Consider the following 23,514-nt stretch of genomic DNA (forward strand, 5'->3'; position numbering starts at 1 on the left):
GCACCACATCCAGAGAATGTCTCACAGGTCCAATCATTTATTGGTTTGATGAAGTCGCTAATTTCTGCCTAATCTGGTGACTATACTTTTCTCCTTTAATCAATTGCTTTAGAAGGGAAGGTGTTGGCAATGGTCTGAACAACGTGAACAGGCGTTTCAAGAGGCCAAGTGACTTGTTACATCAGAACAAGTGTTGACTCATTACAATCCTGAACTGGATATCAATCTGGCTTGCGATGCCTCTGTGTATGGACTTGGAGCTGTTATCTCCCGTGTCATGCCTGATAGTGACCATAGCTTTTGCCTCCTGATCATTATGTACAGCAGAGCGCAACTATGCTCAGATAGATCGGGAGTTAAGAAATTTGGACATTACCTTTATGGTGGGAAGTTCACCTTGGCGACAGACCACAAACTTCTGCTATCCATTTTCCATCCTATGCAGGGTATTCCAGAAATGGCAGCAGTCCGTATTCAGCGTTGGGTGGTGTTTTTTGGGAGCTCATATGTATAATGCTAAGTTTGAAGGAACGGCTCAACATTGTAATGCAGATGGCCTGTCACGTCTGCCATTGCAGAATGCAGAAGAAGACAGCGACTATCAAGACATGCTCTCTGCTATGGGAAGTGTTCAATATGACATCAATGAACATCTTGCCAATCACATCATCAGTGTTGTGTTGAGAAACAGGCTGAGATGGTTTATTGGTGGAAATCTATTATGCTACATTAAGGGGTTGGAAGGTGAACGAGTACGCTTGAAGTCCTTTTTTCACCAAAGGCATTAAATTACGGTTTCCCATGGCTGTTTGATGTGGAGTCATAGAATAATAATTCCTGCAAAATTACAACCCTGACTGTTTCAATTACATGTTGGACACCTTGGCATGGTTAAAATGAGGGCTTTGGCCAGGAGTTATGTCTGGTGGCCAGGCACAGATGGCCAAATTGAACAGTTAGCTAAAGACTGCTCTGGCTTGCCAGAGGTTTCAGAATATGCCAGGGTTGTCACTCCACCCATGGAATTGGCTCACGGCCCCATGGGAACTCATTCACTTGCACTTTGCAGGACCCTTCCTGGGTACCAGTTCTTTTGAGATAGTGGGCGGCTATTCCAAATGGCCTGAGGTGCTTTGTTTGTCATCCACAACTTCTGCAAATACTGTTCACATTCTCCGGAGCTTTTTTTCTAGAACTGGACTGCTTGTATAAATGGTTACAGACAATGGACTACAACTTGTTTCTACAGAATTCCAAACCTTTCTGAAGCAAAATGGGATCAAACTCTGCAATTTATCACCCAGCTACAAATGGGTTGGGAGATTGCTTTGTCCAAACTCTGAAGCATGTCTTGTGAGCTGCAAAGGACTAGCCAGGCTCTTAAACTGGCTAATCCTCTGCTGGCATATAGGAATTCTATACATAGTTCAACAAACCAAACACCTGCCAGTTTGTTTCTGTGTCACAACCTACAATCTCATATGGACCTTTTGAAGCCTGACCTATGTACGTTTGACCTACAAACTAACCAGATAAAGCAACAGGAGCATTCCAGGCTGCGGGAACTGTGTGTAAGCCAGCCTGTTCTAGTTTGGATCTACCATGGTAAGGACAAGTAGATTCCAAGTACCATTCGGGCGGTGAGAGGATCGTATTCTTCTGTCTCAGTTGCTCCTGATGTCACCTGACATCGCCACATCGAACAGATCTGGGGTACAGTTTCAACACAAAACTGTACACCACCACTGACTCTGCAGACACCCACTTGGAAGACTGACTTGGTGTCCTTGATGCTCGAGAGCCAATATGCCCCCCTCCTCCAGCCACAAGTGACCAGGAAGTCCTCCAGTCAGTTTTTGTGGACTCAACGTTCTTTAGAAATTGCAATTTCCAACCCCTCCCCAGAAGGTTCAGCTGAAGTCTCAGTGGTACCGACCCGGCATTATCCTCTGCACATGAGAACTGCCTAACAGACTCAAATGTATGGAGAAACTCTTTCCTGTTCTCAATTCCAACATGCTAATTATTACAGAGGATGTGGTCTAGTTTGTGTATGACCCACCGACTTAACAGAAACCAGGTAACTCTTTTCCGTATGATTATACATTTGTGACATTTTTGAAAAGTAGAGACAACTTAAATACAAAGATGTTTCAGGACTATAAGCAATTTTTGTCAGTCATTTTGCCATTGCTTTCCAGTATGTTCTCATAAACCTCTAAAACCTTGCCTTTTTAAAATATGAATGAGTTGCCAGTATGAAGGGATGCATCTGTAAAAAATAATTGTGATGGTGGCTTCATATATATTGTGCTAGTTGGTGGTTGCGATATAACTTAACTGCAAATGAGTTACAATGAAAACCTAAGTCGGCAATCCTATGCAGACAAAGCCCCATGGAACTGTGGGACTTAACTTCAAAGTAAACAGGTACAAACTGAATTGTAAAGTTACATGCCACTGAAGGTAAGTATTGTTGCAACTCACAGAGCTGTTTCTCAAGGGGCTGTTTGGGGTGGGTGTTGCAAGATTTAACTTACCCACTTATTTTGTCAGTTTGCATCTTTCTATTCATTGATTTGTAAGAATCCCAGTGCTGACTGCAAGGGACATAGATACTTACATCACCTGCAAGTAAAACATACAATTTCCAATTTAGACATTTCTTCTACACACTCTTGATTGTTCACACATTTTTTTCCACAGGCAAAGTTCTGAGTAATGGGATTTAATGCTTTTAAATAGACTCCTAAAAAGAAATGAACAACAACCCCCTCCCACACACTTTTTTCCTTCTAGCAAGTAGCATTCTTCTATACCACTCTTTTGTGTGCCCATATGCAAGGCAGAATGGCTTTGTTGATGAAAGCTGTAACACATGCTTGGGGGGGTTGTGTTTTTAAAAACACTGGTCCAGAGTAATTGCTTTTATGTAGAAGTAGTTACATCTGGATGTTGATGCTTGAGGGAACATGTAAGACAAGATGGAATGTGTTGACCTTTTACTCATCTCCAGAAATACCCCACCCCCCTGGTTCCCTTTTGAATGAGCAACTCAGAAAAAGTAAGAAAAACCAAACTTAGAGCAGCATTGGATATGATGATTTACAGGCTCTGGCATTTTCAGTGTTTTGCAGTTGCAATAGGTTTTTTCAGTGCTAATGCTATAGAACAGTGTATAGCGTAATGCAGTGTAAGTATGTGTAGGAGATAAAGGGCTGAAGGAGTTTGAATGACAGAGAGGCTGCATCAGTGGGACCCTCTGCTTAGGAAACCCTGTTTAGAATGGAAGGAGAAAACTGTTAGGCGGAGACAAAGCAGTTAGCACTTGTTGGTTGGTTGTCTGTGATGAGGTTTGGGAAAGGGTGGGATTTAAGTTTTGGGGAAAAGATATAAGACTGAACAAGGAAGGTACTATCTGAGAAAGGGAGAAGAGTGGGTTTTAGGTAGAGGAAGATCTGCACTCTAAAGGAAAGTCTACTTTCTGTTCAGGGAAAGGCCTGGGTGTCCGCAGCTGGGAGGCAGGTCTGAAACTACACAAAATAACCAAGCAAGTCACCCTAATTCTAAAAGAGCAAAGTCACACAGAAGGAATCTTAAGAGTAAAACATCTGAAAACATCAATACTGCTGGAAGTTATAAGTTTATGTTTGAAACCTGAAACCAATACATTTGTAATAGTTTATATTTTCAAACCTGAAACCATTATGCTTATAGGAACTTTTTAAACATTCTGAGAAATCTTATGTAAAATAACACACATTGAGGTCATTCACACAATCAAAAACTGTGTTCTACCCAGGTTTGGGAGCTGTGTGTGTTCGCAATTTCTGGTTGTGTAGAAGCAAGGTAGGAGGAAAAGCTTCAGGTTTTCCTTCTACCTTGCTTCTACACAATCACCTCTATCCAGGTTTACATAGAAATAAAGTAAATACATAAAATGGCTCCCCAAAGGGCTCACAATCTAAAAAATAAACATAAGATTAACACTAGCAACAGCCACTGGAGGGATGATGTGCTGGGGATGGATAGGGCCAGTTGCTCTCCCCCTACTCAATAAAGAGAATCACCACTTAAAAGGTGCCATTTTCCTCTGTTAGCACTTGGATGCATTCTCCATGCTTGGTGAGCCCTTTGGCCTCACCAGTATTTTTAATATGTGTCACTACTGAGGTCATGAGAATGGGCCAATCATAACAGCTGGTTCATTAGCAACTTAGTGCTAGGGATTCAAGCATCATTAACTGCATTGGTGCTTTGGGGCTGCACTGATGCTACTTAGCTATTGCAAGGACATATACAACTATTTGGCCTGGCTTCCCACTCTTAAAGTAATTTCTATAAATAGTGGCACCTGTTATCTTGAAAAGAGGCAAATAAAATAGCACACATTCCACTGGCACTGTAATAATCCAACTTTTGCTGCTTTGCAAAAAGTAGTTCTAAGTACTTTGAAAAAGGCCTATTCATGCATCTTTTCATTTTTATTGAAGACTAGCTGGGCTGGGCGCAGAGCATCTGTGCCTCTAGTTCTTCTACCGCCTGCCCGCTGCCGCTGTTTGCTTCCTCCACCTGCAAGCCTGTTTGCCGGCACCCCTGCTTTCCTCTCCCCTTGCCGGCAGCTCACTTACGAACTCTTGAGAGAGCTGCCACATTAGTGGCACTAATAATACCCGATTAGTGATGGGTACGCCGGAGGGGGAGGGGAGAGAGAGAGAGAGAGAGAGAGAGAAACCTAACTTGTCCTCCAAAGACTGACTGATAATTTCTTAAAACACAAATATATTTGTATGGTCAGGTTCTGTTTTTATTTTGTCTTCCATTCTGTTCTTATAAGTTTCATATCTGCAACTAATTTGTAGCACTGTGGTTTTTAAACATTGCATTTAATTAGACCCACACTAATCCAATCATGTGTTAGATCTGTATTTCTTTTGAATTTTGGTCAATGTTTTGGTTAGCTTTTTTGCTTTTCAAAGTGCTTCCTACCAGTTTGCTTTCTTTGTTTACTTGTCATAGGTCAGTGTTTCCCAACCTTTTGCATCCTGAAACACACTTGCATTAACAACAAAAGAATTGGGGAACACAAGTCTTTCCCCCAACAGGCACACTTTCCTGCTGTGGCAGTAGCAAAGCTGCCATACACTTTTATTTATGTGTTTCGTTATGCTTCTTTCCTCCTCCTGCTAGGCACAAATAGCCCTAAGGGAACGAGTCCTCTCCAAAAGTGGAGGGTTTAAACTCCCTGCTTTTGGAGATGACTTGGAGCATGTCAGCATGGTACAATGGCTGGTGTCCCATGGCACACTAGTGTGCAGCAGTACATTGATTGGGAAACTTTGTCTTAGGATTAACAACAATAAAGATCCTTGTGATCCACCTGTAAGAAATGACCTCTTTCTTTTTGTTGGTTTTCTCTGATAAGTTCCGTAGCAGATTTTGCAAAAATACTGATGCTTTGAAGAATATCATTTGTTGATTCTTGCCTGGAAATGAGCATCTATCATAGTGTCCAGCATATTGGTAATGAGCGGTATTAGAAACTTAAGAACAAATTGCTCTGAAATTGAGTGTTTTGGCAAATGTGTGATTGCTGATTTCAATGGTCCTGTGTTTACTTTCCCTTCATTTTCTGGTAACTTCTAGTAGAACAAACAGCATGATATATGCATCATATAGCATGTCTCCCCGTCCCACTTCCCATAATGCTCTTAGTCTCATTCCACCTGATTGTAACTTAAAGGGCTGGAAAACCTGTAGTACAATGGCATTTTGATGCTTGCATTGTTTTTCTTCTTTGAAATCACTGCAGTTACCAGGGGGAATTGAGATGCAGGGCTTCTGTTTTTAGTGGCAGTCAGGGCTGTCCTTAGAGCATGGCAAGCAGAGTGACTGCCCCGGGCCCTGCTCTTTTAACCCCCATTAGAATTAATTGGAAGGGGCCCCCAAACTGGCTGATTTGCCTGGGGCCCCGCACCCTGCCAGGGATCTCTAAAGGCAACCCTGGTGGCAGCTGTAGGTTTGCTATAACACCTAGTTCTAGTCTCTGCGTTTCTCTTAAGGAGTCTTCCTCCATCCAGAACATTTCAAGTTCCCTGTCAAACCAGCTGCCTTTAACTACGGCAATACAAAAATGGAGATTTCACTTGGCAGTGACTACTTTTTTCCTGGTCAAATACAAGGAAACATGGACCGGGTTGGGGGAGACGAGTGTCAAAATTGGGTAACATCCATTGCAGCATAAACCGAGTAGTCCAGTCAAAATAGTGGGCAGGGTCGTGTAAAAAAGATCTCCATGTAAATCTGCCAAACTGACCCAAATTGCTCCAGTCACAAAAGGGAAATACTTCTTGTCATGCATTTTATCTAGCGTAACATTTTTTTCAGCATGAGAGATGGTTGCCAGCTCTGCTGGAAGCTATTCCTGAAGACTCCCCCCACCCCCCAACATGTTCACAGTATCAACCCACTACACTCTTCGGCCTCCAGTAGTCACCTGGAGATTGATGTTGATTCCTGGAGACTCCAGGCCAATCCTGCAACGTTGCCAACCCCAAAAGAATGGTGGCATTGGGTGTTCAACACTGTTCATACCTTAGAAGAGTTGTGTATGTAATTTTTTAAAATAGTGTTTGTAAATGTTGTGGCTATATTGCTTGGGTTTCCTATAGAAAACCAATGGTGGAGTAGGATTAATATTTCCCATCAAAATTACAGGTTTAAATGGGAAGGTGACACTCTTTTATATTCTTTCTCAGCTTGGGCATTATTTTTATTTGCATGTCTTCTGATAAAGAACAAGAATTTTGTTAGTGAATTGTTGCTATGCATTGTTGCTTTTTACTCCCACTCCAGTTATTTTCTGCTGTGAATAGTTTTAGACTTGAAAATAATAAATCTCCCTGACACACTGCCTCAGCAATAAAGCGAGTGCATACAGTTGTCTTCATGGGGGAGTGGGGGAAAGCTATGTAATTGAAACTCTTGGAAATGAAATTAATTTGCCTTCCCTTTCTGTGCCTTGCCATAACATCTGTTCTGGCCTATAGGCATGTTTCAGCAAATACTAGATTATTCATGAAGGTCTGTAAATTACATGTGCCTCTGTGTAGCAGTTTCACCGACTGGATTGTAGTGTACAGGTTGCAAAGGACCTAAGGTGGTTATACTTGTATGAACAGGAAAAATCTTTTATTTGGTTTCATAGCTGAATTCAGAAGACAACACGCACCTCTTCCTCATGCTGAAAATAATGTCTGAGTCTAGTAATGATCACAAAGCTTGAAACTGGGCTTTCCAGGTAAAGGTAGAATCCTTGTTCAGACATCGGGATCTTGCACACAATCATCTGATGGTGGTTTGGGGGGTAGGGAAGAGCCCTAATCCTGATCCTCACAGATGACTAGAGCTCCCAAAAGATTGCAGCTGCCGAGAACTGGGATGAGGGAAGGTCTTCTGGGTATCAGGAGAGACATCCCACAGTGCACCACACTGCCAGCAGCAGGGGAAACCTCTGCATCTCAGTTGCTCTCTGGCCATAAGCAATCATTTTGAGCGATCATAGATTGTGTTGTGCAGAGCAGCACATTCACAGTTCACTGCCCCTCAAGTTGCAGCACTCTATGACAAACATAGTGGCCTGGATTTGCATAAACAGGGAAAAACAGACAAACAATCAACAACCTGATGTGGCACGGCTCGTACTCTTCACTAACTTGGGTTAAGATTGAGGGTTAGAAACAGGTTTAAATTATTGTGTGAAGAGGCTTATTATATTGTGAGTGTATGCATGTACATGTATTTGTGTGAATATCCACACATGCACTTATTTTAAAAGTGAAGCTAGATATAGGCCCCTCTCAAATGCAGATAGAAAGTATACAACTGTATCTGTATTGTATGTAATGTGTGATAACTGCACAGATTGTACATGGGTTGAACATAATGTGCAATTAGGGATAGTTTTTTTGTCTATCAGTCTGTTAAAATTGGAAGATCATAAACTCTCAGATTATGACCTAGAGCAAGTTGGGTACACCTAAGTGCCACCAAAATAAACTGAATTTTAAGTGTCGATATATGCCTTGAAGCTTCTTTTTCTTTATCTAAGATAATTTATTTATTTATTTATTATTTATTTTTGCATTTTTATACCGCCTTTCGTTAAAATATAGCCCCAAGGCGGTTAATTATACTCCTTAAATAATAATTAAATAAATAACCCCCAAGGCAGTTAATTATACACCTTAAATAATATACAATGTGTATTCTTACTGCACTGAGAAATTCAGTAATTGACCCATTTACTTTCCATCTCACAAGAAGGTGTGTGCACACTTCTTCCTGCCCATCCAGCATGCTGTTCCATCCCCACATGGGGTGACAGAAAGCCCAGACTAGAGATGTGCAAATCGATTTGTGTACAAATCGATTTGTATCCAAATCCAGCTGATTCAGGCAGTTTGGAGACAAAACAAATTGCCTTTGTGGTCCATTGGCTAGATTGAATCATGCCAAATTCAATTCAAATCGCTTCAAGATTTGGATTCCTCCTATTAATTTTCCCAGATTCCCAGCTAAGCACTAGTCCTTGTAGAAGTGGTGTTAGGGAGCAAAATGTGTGCTCACTATTTTTCAAGTGCTTGGTTTGGATTCTTTGGTGTATAATAACTCTTCCTCAGTGAGTCCCTATGAGGATTAATTACACACCAAAGAGTCTAAATACCTCAAAAAATCCTAAAATATAAACTGAGTACCCAGTGGCTTGCAGGTTGGGGCGGGGGTGGTAGTTGACACATGGGATGCCATCAAAATGAACAGAAGAAATGAAGGTGTGTAATGAAGACACCAAAGAATCTAAACACTTCAAACATTCCTAAATAATAAACTCTGTATGTGTATGTAGTTGAAACATGGCAGTTGACAGTTGGCACTGTCCAATGACAGTCAAAATGAACAGAAGAAATGAAGGTGTATAATTAATCCTCCTACAGATTGATTATGAGGAAAAGTTATTAGACACCAAAGAATCTAAACACTTCAGTATTCCTAAAAAAAATAGACTGAGTACCCCACTGCCATGCAGGTGGCAGGGAGTGTAGTTGGCACATAGCAGTTGACAATTGGCACTGCCCAATTACAGTCAGAATGGGCAGAAGAAATGAATGTGTGCAGTGAATCCTCATAGGGATTCAGTATGAGGAAAAGTTATTATACACCAAAGAAACCAAACATTTGAAAAATAGGGGCTGCACATTTTATTCCATAACTCCACTTTTACAAGAGCTAGAGCTTAGCTTATTTAAAAAATAATTAAAAAGCTGGGGATCCATGTTAGGGTTGGGATAGGGTGAACTCAAATCTCCATTATTTCCTATGGTGGAAATATACAAAATAGTTTTTAAAAAATCATTAAAAATCAATGGAATGCCCCACTCCCTTGAAATTGGGGTGGTAGGCAGCACCCATGGGGACCTACCCACATTTGGTGCCCCTAGGACCTTTTATAAGTGGTCTGAATTTGAATCAAATCAAATCCAAATTGAATCTGGGATGATTCGAGCAGATAGATTCGGACACAAAACAAATCAGGGGTGATTCGATTTGGGCACAAATCAAATTTAAAAAATCAATTCGTGTACATTTCTAGCCCAACCAGCTCATAATCATGTGATTAAAATATTACATTTAGATTAGTATTTTAACTATGTGATTAGGGGTAGTTCAGATTATGTGGTGATGAGCAGGAAGGGGAAAGTGCACGCTCCCCTCCTCATGCAATGAGTAGGTCAGTCAGTCAATGGTATAGTCCAGATTGGCCCAGTGTTTTTCACTTGGTGACACGTGCATGCTCCAGTCTATCAAGGGAGGTCAGTAGTGAAAGCAGATTTCCTGTAATGTTTCTCATATTTCATTTATTTAATGTATATACTGCCTGACTTCAAAGGCTCTAGGCGGTTCACAAAAATACAAGAAAAACAAACCAGTAAAAACAGCAATTTAAAATATTCAGAGATTACTAAAAGCCTGGCTGGAAAAGTGTGTCTAAAGGGTTCTTTTGAAGGCTGGCAAAGATGTGTTAAACCACAAATGTCTATAGAGAGACGGACCTCTCTTGATTTCAATGTGCAGTGGAGATCATGCAGAAGGCGGCACTCTTCTAGATAACCTGTTTAGAGCTTTAAAGGTAATCACCAGCATCTTGTATTTTGCCCAGAAACCTATTGGTAGCCAATGCAATTGCTGTAAAACAGGCATAATATGATCTCTCTGAGACATCCTGTAGACCAATCAAACAGCTGCATTTTGAACCATATGTCTGCATTGTAGGTGATGGCAGTCATAGAATCTCCATTGTGTAATCAGAGAAACTGTGATGGTAAAGGGATCTCATATCTATATATATATAATTCTCCTGGGTGTGCCAGGGAAAAATGCGTCCCGGCAGCCCAGCTGATTGGCTGGGCTGCGGGGGCGCCTGATTGGCTGGCGCACCCAGGAGAATTAACGCCTGGCCCAGCTGTGGATGTTAAGGCGGCACTCGGCCTGCTGGCGGCGGCGGCGGCGGCCACGGCGGCCGCACTCGGCCCCACCGGAGATGGGGGGTGGAGAGAAGGAGGTAGCCGGCCCCAAAGAGCGCACAGATGCTCTGTGTGGGGTCGGCTTGTTTTATTTATTATATGAACATTCCACTTCTTGGAGTAAAACTGAAAGCAGCTTACGTGGGGTTCCTAGGAGTTTTCTACACATCCAAGCACTGACTCAGATCTAGACCTCTTTGGTTTCAGCAGGATGGCCATATCACATGTCCTTGGACCATATCCTAGGATCTTATACCATATCTGTTCTGGAGAGGTGACTGTAACCCAGTGGTAGAGCACATGCCTTGTATGGAGAAGGTTCAGTCCCTGGCATCTCCAATAGGAGAGCTGGGAAAACCTTCCCAGGCTTTGGAGAACTACTGCCAGGCAGTGTGGACAAAACCAAGCTAGATCGACCAATGGTCTGACTTGGTATAAGGCAGTTTCCCAAGTCCATATGTACCTTTTGTGGGAACTTATTCCTGTGCTCTTGCTTTAGGGCTAAAGCTTGAAACAAAGAAATCCTCTACATGTGTATCTTTTAAAAAGCTACTCACTGTTGTTGGGCCAATAACAAGTTTATATAGGGACTTCCAGTGACTGTTGCTGGTGTCTGTCTTATGTTTCTTTTAGATTGTGAGCCCTTTGGGGACATGGTTCCATCTTATTTTTATTTATTATTTCTCTGTGTAAACTGCCCTGAGCCATTTTTGGAAGGGCGGTATAGAAATCGAATAACTAACTAACTAATGTGGTTAAAGTCAGTAAAACATTGCAACTGGTAGTGATTTACTCTTGCACAAAGGACTGCCTGAACTTCATAAGAGAGCTAACAAATACTCCAGATCTTTTTGTTTAGGCTCTTGGTTCATAAATGACTAATGATTATTTGTTTTAATAAGACTTGCAAGAGAGGTCAAATAATTAGTCGGTGGTAAGAGAACACGATTGTTCACTAAGCCCCCGGAAATAGGTGCCATCTGATACATAAGTATGTCTCAAAGCCAACTAACAATACAGGATAAAGACAGCATCCAATCCACAACATGCTCAGCAAGGTCTATTTTAAAAAGCTAATTTGTCTTGACCAGATGTTTGCTTTTTTCTTCAATGCAGTTCAAACAAAATGTGAATTTCGGTTTCAGATTAAGGATTTGTGCTATACTACAAATTAGAAGCCTGGTTAGGCTGATCTTAATAGATATGTATATGTGTAAAAGTTCCTCCGATAGTGTGAATGGGTGAAAGTTTTGCTTTGCTTTTCAGTTAAGCGTGCTTTAAAGAGGGATATATATCTCTCATCCTGGCAAGGTACTGACTTTATCCCTTCCTGGTCATAATGCAACCAATTTTTAAGGTCGGGGGTCAGTGGGAAGGGCAGGAACAAATGATTATGCTAACAAGAGGAAACAGGAAGAATCAAGGTCTTGTTTTCAGTCTGTCTTTCATTACTGTTTTATTGTGAAATATTGTTTCAATTAAAGGTTGACCTGTATAATGGCATGTGCACGCTTGTACCTTAATGAATTCCGGCTTTGTTTGGATAACTCTAACCCCTTTTATCCTTGTTTCAGATTGTAACTGCTTTGTTGCTAGCCTACAATACTATGACAATATTGAAGAAAGTGCTCTGCTGGGCCCTTGCAGTGCCAGTGCTTCATATGAACTCTGTTATTTCCAAATACTTTTCTGTTTGCAGAACTACAGATTGAGAGGAATTCCCTCTTGAAATTCCTTTCCATACCTGTGTAATGGAAAATGGGACACAACCTTTTATGTTTCTTCTCTCCGTATCAAAGCTTTTGGTAAAGAAAGCTTTTTAGCCTACTTTCCTTAAGAAGAGTAAGCTTATGAGGTCACCTGGCATTGTTTTTGTGTGTCCGTCCGTCCGTCAACTTTGCAATGCCTGGACCAATGTGAACCAAATTGGGTACAGTTGTAGGGATATATTGGAACGCTTCAATGGCATAGTTTGTAATGATGTCATCCACACCAATGCAAGATGGTGGACACATGAATGTTTGAGATACAAGTGGGCTAACTTGTGAACTGCCTAACCGATTTGAATCAAATTTGCTGCAGCTGTAGGGACACACAGGGATGGCTCAACGGTGTAGTTTGTGATAATATCATCCATCCTAATTCAATGTGGCGGATGTGTGAATGTTTAAAGTGAAGTGGGCTAAATTGTGAGCATGGTATTTATCAATTAAGGTTGTAGTGAAAGGAAAGTGTGCAGATTAATTCTTACCCAAAAAAAATCTGTTTTGAATTGGGAACAAGAAATGTATATTTGACTAAGAGATACAACTTCTCTTGTTCAGTGAACTAATCCACAAAATAATTAGTAAAATAATCTAAGCAAATAGATGAACTCTTAAATTCTCTTGAGAAAAATTCAGAACACAGTGGTTTCCTTAACAAGTCTGAACGTTTAGGGCCAAACTACATGTGGTATTGAAAATATTGTTGGACCTGACCAACTTCGTTCTTCAGTTCATAACAGCTACATTGGAGTCACAGTAGGCATGAGTGCAGAGGTGGCATTAGCCCTATCCTGCTGCCACGGTCCCAATTCAAAGGAGCCTCAGATGACTGCTTTCACCCTGGAAATAAGCTCCCATTGGTGTTGTCCTGACACTTAGTAGGACAATAATTGTTTCTTTATTGTTGCTAAATAACTGTTTGTTGTTGCTAAATATTATCTGTGTGCAATTGGTTGGAGGTGTAGGTGGCTCTGAATATGAGGTAAGCTCTAATTCTTTGTATGCTGTGTTATAAATTTAATTTGAAGAACTGTTTTTTCTATTAAAATGCTTGAAAGCACTTGGATACTAAGCAGAGTTGGTTGTTTTGTAGCTCCCAATATGCATTCCAGGTTGATAAATATTCACTAAAACATGAACATAAGAATCAAATCAAATTGATTATGGTCCTTGACCAGCTTATAAGAACATAAGATAAGCCCTGCTGGAAGAGCCCAAGGCCTATTTCGTCCAGTGTCCTGTTTCACACAACCAAGATGATCAGGGGCCTGGAGCACCGTCCGTATGAGGCAAAGCCACAGCATCTGGGGCTCTTTAGTTTGGAAAAGAGGCGACTACAGGGAGACATAATCGAGGCATATAAAATTATGCATGGAGAAGAGAAAGTGGGCTCCCTCTCACACAACACTAGAACCAGGGGCCATCCCATTATCCTGAAGGTTGTGAAATTTAAGACCGACAAAAGGAAGCATTTTCTCACTCAGCATACAATTAATCTATGGAATTCTCTGCCATGGGATGTGGTGGTGGTGATGGCCACTAGCTTGGATAGTTTTAAAAGAGGCTTAGACAAATAGGATATAGCCCTCAGATACTGCAAACTTGATCATTATATTCTGCTCTGAATATTGGATGTGGGTGTTTGTGAGATATAATTGGTAGCTGATGGAGGCATATCAGATGAGCTAATACTCTGGGATATATCATTTCACTTCTCACATTATACATAGTTATAGGAGAATATCCTGAATTTTGTCAAATTTCTTTGCAAATATTTGATCATCCATTTCTTGTTGCCCAGATTGAGTGTTCTGTGTTTGTCAGTGAGAATCATAATATCAGTCAACAGAAGCGAACTGTCTTTTTGATATGTGTCTTAAACTTAAACCTTCCACAGTAATGATGGGTGTTGAATCTTTTTGTCATGTTGATTATGGTATGCTACTATAAAAGGGAATATTTTTCATATTTCTGAATTTAATAAAAAGAAAATTAGTTTTGTTTTAGCAATAACTGATAGTTGTTGATTGTTAAATTGTAAGTTCTGATACATTTCAAAGAAACATTTCCTTTCAGGATTCTTCAGAAAGAGCCTTCATTAAGACTTTGTAATATGCAGATATGTACAGTATATGCTTAAATGAGTAAAAGTGGGGCATTTAATTGGGTTTTTAAAAAATCATATCAACTTTTTAAAAAAGTCTTTAATTAGTAACAACCCAAAGTTTCTGAGCAGTTGAATTTCAGGGTTAAACTTAGGCAGGAGTTATGATAGTACAAACAGAAAATGTCACATGAAACCAGATACAAAATTGACACTAACCATGAAAATGAGAGAACTCTTATGACTTCAGTTTAGACAGGCCTCAAAAATAGTCTACCTTGCACTGACTGAGATACACAGGAGTTGTCTTTTCTTAGTTCCATTTGAAAACATAAAATGATTGGTTTGCATATTATTCTATATCTTTTAAACTTAAAATAGTAAACCTGCAGACTGAACCATTTAAATTTTGCTTTGTTACAGTGATTACTTCTTCAGCATTTTAAAAATGCCATTGATACTAACTGTTCCAACCTTTAATATTTTTCTTATAGAGGAGGGATACATTTTTAATGTCACTTCTTGGAGATTATATTAATTTTAAAAATTGATATGTTGGCAATGCAGTGTACATTAGAGCCAGCGTGGTATAGTGGCTAGAGTGCTGGACTAGGACCGGGGAGACCCGAGTTCAAATCCCCATTCATCCATGTCCATGCAGCCATGAGACTTGCTGGGTGACTCTGGGCCAGTCACTTCTCTCTCAGCCTAACCTACTTCACAGGGTTGTTGTGAGGAGGAACTTAAGTATGTAGTGCACCGCTCTGGGCTCCTTGGAGGAAGAGCGGGATATAAAATGTAAATAATAATAATAATAATAACTCTCAACAAAAGACCTTTATTGCGCAAAAAGATATGGCGGAGGAAGGGAATTAAGAAATAATTATTTAGAGGCTAAATGGTACAGAAAATTAGCCAAAAAGGACATTTTATTAAAGAATCAGTCAGCACATCCCAAAATAATGAAAATACAAACCATAGGAAATTTGATTAAGAGGGCAGAGGATGTCTCTACAGTTGAACATCAAAAGGAATACAGAGAGAATGCAGAAAATCTAATTAGGAAGACTAGGTATGAATTGCCTGTTTCAAGGAGTTGGAGAAGAGCTAGATTCATTAAGGGTTTGCCAGTATTTATTTATTTATTTTATTTTATTTTTACAGTTTATATCCCGCTCTTCCTCCAAGGAGCCCAGAGCGATGTACTACATACTTAAATTTCTCCTCACAACAACCCTGTGAGTTAGGTTAGGCTGAGAGAGAAGTGACTGGCCCAGAGTCACTCAGCAAGTATCATGGCTGAATGGAGATTTGAACTTGGGTCTCCCCGGTCCTAGTCCAGCACGCTAACCACTACACCATGCTGGCAAAATACCATTATCATTACCATTAAAATACCATTCATCACTGACAGATTTACATGGCAAACCCAGATAATCTTGGAAAGACAAGGAATTAAAGTGTAGTTGACACAGCATCAATGACACTGAAACAATTGTTAGTTAACTCCAGGTTGTATGATAGGAGATGTTATGTACAAGATTATGAGATTTGTGAACAGGGGAAAGGAAATTGTGGGAAGAAAGATGCAATATATAAAATTCAATGTTTAGTTTGTACTCCATTATATATTGGACAATCTGGTAGGCCACTGAAAGATAGATATAATGAACATCTAGCAGATATGAGGCTTTGCACACAGAGAACAAAACCTTGGTCAATGCATATAGCAGCCCCTGCTAACTTGGCAACCCCTGCTAACTTGGCAAAGAGGCACCTTGTAACATGGTGATTCTCTTTATTTAGCAGGGGGAGAGTAGCTGGCCCTATCCACCCCCAGCACAGTACTTCCAGTGACTGTTGCTGGTGTCTGTCTTATGTTTCGTTTTAGAATGTGAGCCCTTTGGGGACAGGGATCCATTTTATTTATTTATTTCTCTGTGTAAACTGCCCTGAGCCATTTTTGGAAGGGCAGTATAGAAATTGAATTGATGATGATGATGATGATGATGATGATGATAATGATAATAATAATAATAATAAAAATAAAAAATAGAAGATAGGCTATACCTCCCTCGCAGCTCAGGTGGAAGAGGAATGCTGCAAGTCCATCAAACAGTAGAGGAGGAGAAAAGAGGCCTTGAAGAATATATCAAGGACAGTGAAGAAGATGCACTTCAAATGGTCAATAACGAGAAACTATTCAACACCAATGAAAGAAAGCAGGCCTACAAGAAAGAACAAGTCAAGAACCGAGCAGAAAAATGGAGAAATAAGCCCCTGCATGGTCAATATTTGCACAATATAAGTGGAAAATCAGACATCACCAAGACCTGGCAATGGCTTAAGAATGGCAACTTGAAGAAAGAAACAGAGGGTTTAATACTGGCTGCACAAGAACAGGCACTAAGAACAAATGCAATAAGAGCAAAAGTCGAAAAGTCAACAACAAACAGCAAGTGCCGCCTTTGTAAAGAAGCAGATGAAACAGTGGACCACCTAATCAGCTGTTGTAAAAAGATCGCACAGACTGACTACAAACAAAGGCATGACAAGGTAGCAGGGATGATACACTGGAACATATGCAAAAATACAAGCTACCTGTAGCCAAAAATTGGTGGGACCATAAAATTGAAAAAGTGGTAGAAAATGAAGATGTAAAAATATTATGGGACTTCCGACTACAAACAGACAAACATCTGCCACACAATACACCAGATATCACTGTAGTCGAGAAGAAAGAAAAACAAGTGAAAATAATTGACATAGCAATACCAGGGGATAGCAGAATAGAAGAAAAGGAAATAGAAAAAATCACCAAATACAAAGATCTACAAATGGAAATTGAAAGGCTGTGGCAGAAAAAGACCCAAATAATCCCAGTGGTAATTGGCGCCCTGGGTGCAGTCCCAAAAGACCTTGAAGAGCACCTCAACACCATAGGGGCCACAGAAATCACCATCAGCCAATTACAAAAAGCAGCTTTACTGGGAACAGCCTATATTCTGCGACGATATCTATAACAACTGACAATAAAATTCAGCCATCCCAGGTCCTTGGGAAGGACTCGATGTCTGCATAAAACAAACCAGTCAATAACACCTGTCTGACTGTGTAAACAAGAAAAAATAATAATATAATATGAGAAAAAAGCACAAAGGCAAAATAGTGCCTACTAAAATATCTATTTTGGGGATTGAAAGGAATTTACAAAAAAGGAAAATAAAGGAAGCATTATTTATACTCACCTGTTCTCACAGGCTTTTAATCAGAATTAATTTTAATAATTTGTTTTAATAATTGTTTTATCCTACTGTTTAATTGTTTTGTATATTTTAATCTGTGCTGATTTTTAAATATTGTTTTAAATTTTGTACATGGCCTAGAGATGTACATATCAGGCAGTATAAAAACATGATAGACAAATAAATATAGAGGCACTCGGGAGACACTGGCTGATGCTATTAGGTTCATTAGGCTTTGAGAAAAATCAGGTGATTCCCTCCCCCCCCACCCCCGCAGGTCCTTGACCTGTTATCAGGTCTATGGATTTTAATAGCTGGGGAATGGAGGAGGATTTTTATCTGTGCGCGTCTGTTTGTTTTTAACTGATGATGGTGTGTTACACGGAAATGTATTTTATTTTATTATACCATCTTTAATTTCTTTTTGCACAATAAAGGTCTTTTGTTGAGAGTTGAGAGTTAATTTTAAAATACAATACAATATTTTAACAAAATAGAATTGTGATGCCTCTTCCCTTTAATGGTATCTCAGATGAAGGTAACTTTCTCTGTGGTGAAGTGGGGTGTGTTGTCTATCTAGTATATATTATGATATTTAGGAGGGCACCTGCCTAATGGTGTTTTCTTTTAATGCTTTCTGCAGGTTTGTATGCTATGCGGAGAGTACTGGGGGAGAACACTAACCTCTTAGATGATGCTTTGTCTGGATCTGTGATTATCACTCGTAGTGATTTCTTACAAGCTATGAATGATGTTAGGCCCAGTGCCATGAGGGAGGTGGCTATTGATGTACCAAAAGTAAGTTTTCCTTCTAAGATATTGTAAAATAATTATAGCACTAGGAAAACCACATGCTTGCTGGTCAAGAAGGATGCACTTGGGTGCTGAGGAAACAATATCTTATCGGACCCCTTTCTCTCACCTGATATGGAGTGGTTTGTCTAGAAATGCTTCAACTGTGCCCAAACCCTAACTCACCACCTGCCCAAAATATGCAGTGCCTTACTTGCATGCCTTCCAAGAGGACCACGTTACCTTCTCTCATGTGAATCTGCCACAGTCTCCTTTCTTTGCATTTCACCAACATCATACTGTCGTTGGTGAGGACGTGAGTGAGGCCTCTGTGGCAACACGCAAGCTGTACAAGAACCTCCCATGGGAGGCTCATTTTGCCCCCTCCCCCCGATTGGGTTTTCACGGCCAAGCAAAGCAAGCATGATTTCCTTTTTGTGTTTCAGCAGCGGTTTGGAGTGTAGGGCATATCACTTTTTGTCTGTGGCTGCTGCTAGTTTTATTGCCCTCTGTTTTAATCTGTGCTTGTTTTTATTGTATTTATGATATTAGTATTTTATAATGCTTCTAATCACGTTGTAAGCTGCCTTGTGTGTTCAGTTGAGTGCAAAGGTGAAATAAATAAGTTTCTCCTGTTGCTTTAATTAAATAAGACGTGCTTTTAGTAGTGACTGAGGGTATAATATTTTTTGGATAAGGGAAGTTGGCTATTTTCAAGCTATTTCCCCCTCCACTAGATCTGTTCCTGCTGTGACTATAGAGGAGGAGGGTACAGGCTGTGGTGCTGCTTTACAATGCCATTTCACACCAGGATTATCCAGGCTGATTAGCTGTGGCAGCAACTGCTGATTTCCCCTTATAACTACAGCCTGGCTGCATCAGCCCTTCTAGACCACCATCCTGTTTGACACAGTGGCCCACCAGATGCCTCTGGGAAGCCCACAGGGAAGAGACGAAGGTGTGCCCTCTCCCCTGCTATTGCTCCCCGCTGCAACTAGTATTTGGAGGCATCTTTTAATGGTTTTTAGATTGTGAACCACCCATGGACTTTTTTGTATGGGGCAATATAGAATTGTACTAAATACACTGTCTAGGGATTTTCATTCAATCAATCAATCAATCAATCAATCAATCATCTTGCTTCTGAAGCTGGAGGTGACTTGTTCACTGACTCCAGCTTACTGATAGGCTACCTGAGAGAGCGCCTTGCCCCATATGTCCCAACCCAGTCCTTAAGATCTTCTTCGGAGGCCCTCCTCTGAGTGCCCCTGCCAAATTAAGTGAGGCGGGTGGCAACTAGGGAGAGAGCCTTTTTGGTGGTTGCACCCCATTTATGGAATAGCCTCCTCAGTGAGATTCACCTTTGTTCTTTTAGATGCCAGGTAAAGACCTTTTAGTTTGTTCAGATTTTTAAACTGATTTTAAAAGAGTTTTAAAATTGCTTTGTATTGAATGTTGGATTCCCCACCCCACCCCCGGTCTGTTATTATTTAATGTGTTATGTGTTTTTATTTTATGTTTTAATGCTGTGTTGTGAGCTGCCCAGAGAACAATTTGTTATCAGGCAGCTAACAAATAAAGGTTGTTGTTGTTCCTGATACACACCAGCATCTATTGCTGCCACTACTACACTTCTGCACTATAGAAGACATTGACTTTTATTAGAGAATGTTTAACATACGGTTTACAAAAGCAACAGTGAATAGAATTTCCCGATAAAACATGGCCGCGTACTAACAAATGTGTGGTTGCAGTGGTAGAGAGACTATAGCACTGTACGCAAGTTCCTATGGGTTTGGGTAGAGTCCGGTTAAAAGAGTTCAGTGAGAGAAATGTCCAAAAGGTCCAAGGGAGGGTCAGATCCCAGCCTCACCTTGCGTGTGGCCGACAGGGCCGTGCCAGTCTTCTTCTGCCAATTGCAGCCTCTGGGCATGGGTCCTTGACGGCGGAGGGTCTTCTCCAGGTCCAGGGGGTCCTCCAGGGGTGTTGTCAGCAGGAGTTCCTGGCGTGGACAGCCGCTGTGCTGGCATGGTTCGTTTAGTATGCAGATATGTTATAGATCACGTTCCCGAGGCGGGAGGTTACATACATACATGCAGGTCAAGACAGCCTTAAGAAGAAGATAAGTGTCCATCTGAGTTAGTCGTGAACTGCAAGGCATCACCAATGTATGTAAGTCCTCCTTCGGTTCCACGCATATGTGAATCTGGACAGAGTCCAGGGTAGAGTCCAAGCCAGGAGAGCGGGGAACCCGGTCTCAACTTGTGGGAGGGAGGTGGCACATCGTCCGGGGTGTCCTCTGGGGGTTTCCAGGTGGTCTGGCATCTTCCTGCAGGGGAAAAAAGAAACCTCACTGGGCTTGTCCTCAGCTCTGGTGGAGCTCCTCCTCACCAGGATAGGTAGGGTGGAGTGTGTGATGGCTTGGCTTGTCCCCTGTGGGCATAGCGGGGCAAGCTGTGGGTGGCTCCCATTCTCTGGGTTTTAGGAGGGCGAGCCATTCCCCTGTGGGATGTGGTGGCTTGGCTTGCCCCCTGTGGGCATAGGATGTCCAGTAGTGCAATGACCCTGTGGCTGCAGGGGTAGTATTGACTATATGTCTGAACACAACACAAAATTAACAGCATACAGTATACTGTTCCCTTTAGCTACAACCCAGAGAGGGAGGACTTCTCCCTCTTCTCTCTCATCCCTTGGATTAGGGAGAGACTGTTATAGGCCTGTGGTGGTAGAGCTCTTGAAAGGAACCTGTGTTTAACCCTGTTAAAAAAAATATTGTTTAGTTTCCAGCATTTGTGTGGTACCTGGTGACCATCTGGTCCTTTTGCTCTTCTCCCTTGGTCTGAGTGGAAGTAGTCAATCAGTCAATCAGTGTGGGGAGAGAACGGAAAAAGGAGCAGATGCAGTGAGGGAGAAAAAAGCCAGACAATGGGTTTTGTGCATGGGTAGGGTGAAGAAGCTAGAACCAAGCACCATTTCACCTGTCAGATTGACAGGCCATTAACCACTGAGATAACTTTATCCATTAGAAATGCAGATAACTTAACTTGTGTCATTAAAACCATCCAAGTTCATCCTGAACTTTGAATTTTAGATGAAGGTGGTGTTGGTGGTGATGGGGAAGAACAATTTTTGAATGTTATGTGCTTTGTTTTCCAGGTATCCTGGTCAGACATAGGAGGACTGGAAGATGTCAAATTGAAATTGAAACAAGCAGTTGAGTGGCCACTGAAACATCCTGAATCTTTCATTCGCATGGGTATTCAGCCCCCCAAAGGAGTGCTACTTTATGGACCTCCAGGATGCTCAAAAACAATGATAGCAAAAGCTTTGGCCCATGAAAGTGGGCTGAACTTCTTGGCAGTGAAGGTAAACCGTAATGCTGTTCTATTCTTAGGAGAGGATGTTGTCGTACATAGGTAGAACAAAAAGTACTAGTCACTTGTGCTTCCTGTTCCATGTGGGGTTGTTTTGTTTTTTGGTAATGTCTGCACTGGGACATGTTTGTTTCCTCCCCAGTGGGATGTGTGTGCTGTCTCTGGAAGCACATGCATCTCTCCTAGGTAGGAATTGCACAAGTTCTTGAAAAAAGAAAAACAAAACACTTACACTTCCTTTTCCACCAGCATCTTGTAATGTCTGAAGCGAGATTCCCGTCAGAATGTCCTACATACAATAATTTATTAAGCTGTATTTCCTTTTCTATGTATGCAGTGGTGAGGAGGGGGTGAATTGCAGTCAAAAATTAAGCTAAATTTGTGTTCTTGTATACACTGTCCGGTAGCATCATAATTTAACCTCAGAGTTTTAATAAACAAAAGTAGGTTTTCTTTGGGAGGGGATAGAAGTGTGGGGAAGTGACTTTTCCCTGACCAACATTCTCATTGATTCTATCTCTTTCTCTTTGACTTCCCCTTGCTTAGGAATTCTTCTTGTGAAAGCTCTAGTTGCATTTTTACTCTTGTAAACCTAAAATGGGAACCCCACAAAGCAAAAAGCAGCTTGGGGGAGGCAGCAGTGGTCATGTAGAGAGTTACTCCTGGGTAGAGTTTCTTTCCAAAAACTGACCATTTGGACTTTGTTGCATGCATTTGCCCATAACATGTTGTTTTCCCCTATGGCTAACATTTCTAATAAAGGAATGCTAAATAAGTAATTAGGCACTGCTAACATTCAGAGTGTGCAGGAATATCTAGTGTGTTCTAGATCTTAAGAGTGCTTTAGAAACTAATGGTTACTACTTGTCAGTCCTTGAAAAGAGCAAGCACATATTCATGCAGATGGAAATAAGTCTGCAACTCTAAAATATTATGTGTATTTAGTTAATGTGTCCAAGTGTGGTAAAAACCTTTGGTAGAAAATGTTCCAGTGTCTTATTTTCTGTTTTAAATAAGATCCTTTCAGTGTTAGCTTCTTCTTCTTTTTTCCAATTAGCAATCATTACAAAAATATACACAGTTGTCAGAGTTCTGACTTCACCTTGGCACTTCCTGTGTCGCTCTTCGGATGCCTTTCTGCAGCTCTCTGCACTTTATGTGCTTAAGTTTGGTTTGTCATCTGAGTCAATTACGTCAAAATATTTTCCCTTACCGTTTTTCTCCTTTCTTCTTGGCTGCAACAGTTAAAACAGATTAATGAAGCTTGGAAAGCCTGCTGCTCTGCTTTATGAGCAACTATCACTGAAACACTGGAAGGCGACTAGTTAGCATTCTGTCAGAGGTTATTGTCAGGTCCTTGGTTTTGTTAATAGAGGCATGAAATGTAGAGCTCAGTGATCATGACTGGGCTTGTGATAGGTATTTTAAAATTTAGTAAAGATCTTAGTAGAATTGCATATGCCGTAGTGCACATATATATCAACTGGATAGCAGTAGCGTGACAATGGGGTACGTCACTTTAACTGTCCAGTGGGCTTCACCAAAACATAAATTCTCTGCAGATGTTTACTTTCTCTACTTCATACACACAAGGCCCACTAGTTAATGTTATATAGTGCTAACACTGTACTGGGTACATTACAGAGTGCAGAA

The 23,514-nt window shown here is 40.9% G+C and overlaps 1 protein-coding gene across 8 annotated transcripts in view; it reads left to right on the forward strand.

Annotated features, from left to right (window-relative positions):
• The window catches only part of SPATA5 (spermatogenesis associated 5), a 266,668-nt gene that overhangs the window by 30,536 nt on the left and 212,618 nt on the right, over positions 1-23,514 (forward strand). For all 8 annotated transcript variants that reach the window (XR_008307816.1, XM_053252087.1, XM_053252088.1 and 5 more), the window contains 2 exons: positions 18,339-18,493; positions 21,644-21,853. Coding sequence is in view for 7 of the 8 variants with exons in the window: in XM_053252087.1 (XP_053108062.1) it covers positions 18,339-18,493; positions 21,644-21,853 (365 nt within the window). In the remaining variant the exon portion in view is untranslated. The remainder of the gene's footprint in view (positions 1-18,338; positions 18,494-21,643; positions 21,854-23,514) is intronic.

This window comes from Hemicordylus capensis, chromosome 5, assembly GCF_027244095.1.
Source record: "Hemicordylus capensis ecotype Gifberg chromosome 5, rHemCap1.1.pri, whole genome shotgun sequence".
In the NCBI taxonomy this organism is placed as follows: Eukaryota; Metazoa; Chordata; class Lepidosauria; order Squamata; family Cordylidae; genus Hemicordylus; species Hemicordylus capensis.